General features: G+C 59.0%; 1 protein-coding gene across 1 annotated transcript in view; it reads left to right on the top strand.

Annotated features, from left to right (window-relative positions):
- Nucleotides 1-1,446: 1,446 nt before the first annotated feature.
- LOC104392602 (proton-coupled amino acid transporter 1-like) overlaps nucleotides 1,447-2,581 on the top strand; it is an 11,332-nt gene continuing 10,197 nt past the window's right edge. Inside the window, exons 1-2 of the mRNA XM_010002025.1 lie at nucleotides 1,447-1,664; nucleotides 2,079-2,169. Coding sequence (XP_010000327.1) covers nucleotides 1,447-1,664; nucleotides 2,079-2,169 — 309 coding nt within the window. The remainder of the gene's footprint in view (nucleotides 1,665-2,078; nucleotides 2,170-2,581) is intronic.

Raw genomic sequence — 2,581 nt, 5'->3', positions numbered from 1 at the left:
CTGCCCTGGAGGTTGGCCTTGCCCGGGCCCCACCAGCCCGTTGCTGCAGGAAACAAAGCGGCGGCGCCGGGTGTTGCTGCAGCCCGTGTAACTGTTCCCAGCACGTGGGGTGTGGAGCAAACACCCAGCGTTGGGCAAGGGACTCCCTGCTTCCCTTCTGCTGGCAAGGCTGGACCTTCCCAGCCACTGCAGCTCCAGGCTTGCAGTGAGGAGGGGGGGATGCCTGAGTGGTCTGGGGGTGAAGCAGGATCCAGGCAGCCTGAGCTGGGCTTTCCCTGCACGGCCAGATGTTGAGGGCTGTGCCAGCTGCTGTCCTGTCCTGCTGAGGCCACATCCTGTGGGCATTCTCGTGACCTGCTGGGTGCCTGAGGGTTCCTCTGGCAGGAAACAGACTTGTTTGCAGCAGCGATGTTTCTCTGCTGCTTCTGCTTGGCCCTGGGCTGGCTCCCACCAGAGCTGGGGTGGGATGGGGAGGACTGGGACTGCTGGGGTGGGGCCTGATGCCTGGGGTGGTGACAACCCAGGGGAGCCCTGGGACAGGGACTGAATCTCCAGGCTGTGTGGCAAGAGGCTGACAGATAATTCTGCCTCGAGCTCATTCCTGGTAGGCAGCTGGGTGCTGGAGGAAGCAGGGTTTTTTTGTGAGGGGAGCAACAGGCTGTGCAGAAGCAGTAGAAGCTCTCTGGGGCACCTGTGGGAATGAAACCAGCCAACTGCTTTCCAGCCAAAGGCAGGAGGCTTGTGTCCTTGGTGAGGGATTGTGCTGGTGTTCCTGGATTGCAGGACCCTGAAGGTCCTTTCACTGAAGCAAGAGCTTCAAGGGTTGTGCAGGTGCCTCATCCTGGGAAAGCCTCTCAGTCCTGCAGGCACCTCTATGGCTCTGAAACCTTTGGGGTGGGCTGTCAGCACATGGGCTGTGTTCCCCCAGATGGAGCATAATCAGTTTTTAAGTGTTTTAAAATTAAGAGTCTTCAATTTCTTTTTTTTTTTTTTTCCCCTTTTAAAAAAGGAAGTTAGGAAACTTTCCCTTCCCTGGGAAGAGCAAGCTGATCCCTTGCAGCAAACTGTGTGGGTTAAAAGCAATTGCTCTTTCCTGGCCATCCCCTTGAGAGCCCCAGCCCTTAGTGCCAGGACTGAGGACATGCTGGCAGCGTGTCCCTCCCTGCTCTGCCACTGCTGGCTGTGGTGACCACCCTTAGAGCAGGGGTATGCAGGTCCCTTACCTGACATGGAGTGGGTGACATCCTGGCTCTGCCTGCAGGGTCCTGAGCCCGTCCTGCCTGGGTGTGCCCAAAACAGAGGCACGAGCTCACAGGAAGGGCCGGGGAGAACGTGCTGTGCACCTTTGACCTTGGGACATGGTGCCTGCTTGGGCGGGAGCACATGGCTGTATAAAAGCCCTGGAGCAGACCTTGCTCCTGCAGTATGAGCTGGTCTCTGTGAGCCATGGCTGACCCCAAGGAGCCCGAGAAGGGGGGTGTTGAGCTGAGCACCCCTAATGCAGCTCCCTCCACAGGGACCATGTCCACCCGGCGCCTCCGCAGCGAGGACTACAATGACTACAGCTCCACGGATGTCACACCAGAGGGGAGCCCACCTGGTGGCATCAATGGCTTTGCCCACCCCGAGTCCTACCAACGCTTTGGGGAGACCAACGGGACAACGTGAGTGATGCTTCCCTCCCTCCTGGCCTGGCCCAGCACCTGAAGAAGGTGGAGGAGGTCACAGTGGCTCCCTGCCAGCTTTATTCACCCAGGCAGACAGAGGATGCTGCCTCTGCTCGAGGGAGACCCATCCCTTTGACTTGACCCTTCCCTGTGCAGCCACTCAGTGCTGACCTGTGCTTATGATGGGTTTTGGCTCAAAGCCAGCCTTGTAAATGCCCACCCAAAATCTGCTGTTTGAGTCTTTGCCTCCAGTCCTTCCTCCGTGCCGCTGGGCTGAGCTGGGTTCAGGGACAGGATCTGTGTGTGTTTGCCACAGCAGCTCGGAGCAGCACCTGGACCCTCAGCAGGATGAGCTGAGGGCTGAGGCTGCACGATCTGCTGACAGTCATCCCTGCATCTTCTCTCCCTCAGGTGGTACCAGACCCTGATCCACCTCCTGAAGGGGAATATCGGCACAGGGCTGCTGGGCCTGCCTCTGGCTGTGAAGAATGCTGGCATCCTGGTAAGGCAGCAGGGGGGCAGCCTTGGGGCCTGGCAGCTTGTCTCCTGGCCAGGATGGCTCTTGGTGCTCTGTGGCTTGTGAGGTTTTGCTCGCTTGGTTTGCTGCTGAGGCTGTTCCTGATGCTTCTGCTTTGTGCTGGCTGGTTTTGAGGAGTTCAGCATGTGAGTCAGGGCTGTGGTTTCCTCTGCTGGGGTCAGGCAGGGAGCTGGGTCCCTGCCCAGTGTGACATCCCTGCCCCTGTGGTGGCAGCCCCTTTCTCACAACATATTCTGCATCTTCATGCCCTGGTCCTGTGGCTGGTAGGTTCAGCACAACCTCCACCTCAGGTTGTCCCAGCCAGTCCCTGCTGAGGAGCCTGTGTGCCTCCTGAGGGTCCTGCCAGCAAGGCACCCACTCAACAAGCCCCACGCGT

This window comes from Chaetura pelagica, unplaced genomic scaffold, assembly GCF_000747805.2.
Source record: "Chaetura pelagica isolate M959 unplaced genomic scaffold, ChaPel_1.0 scaffold356, whole genome shotgun sequence".
NCBI lineage: Eukaryota > Metazoa > Chordata > Aves > Apodiformes > Apodidae > Chaetura > Chaetura pelagica.
The sequence above is the reverse complement of the archived record's forward strand: the minus strand, read 5'-3'. Positions and strand labels throughout refer to the sequence as shown.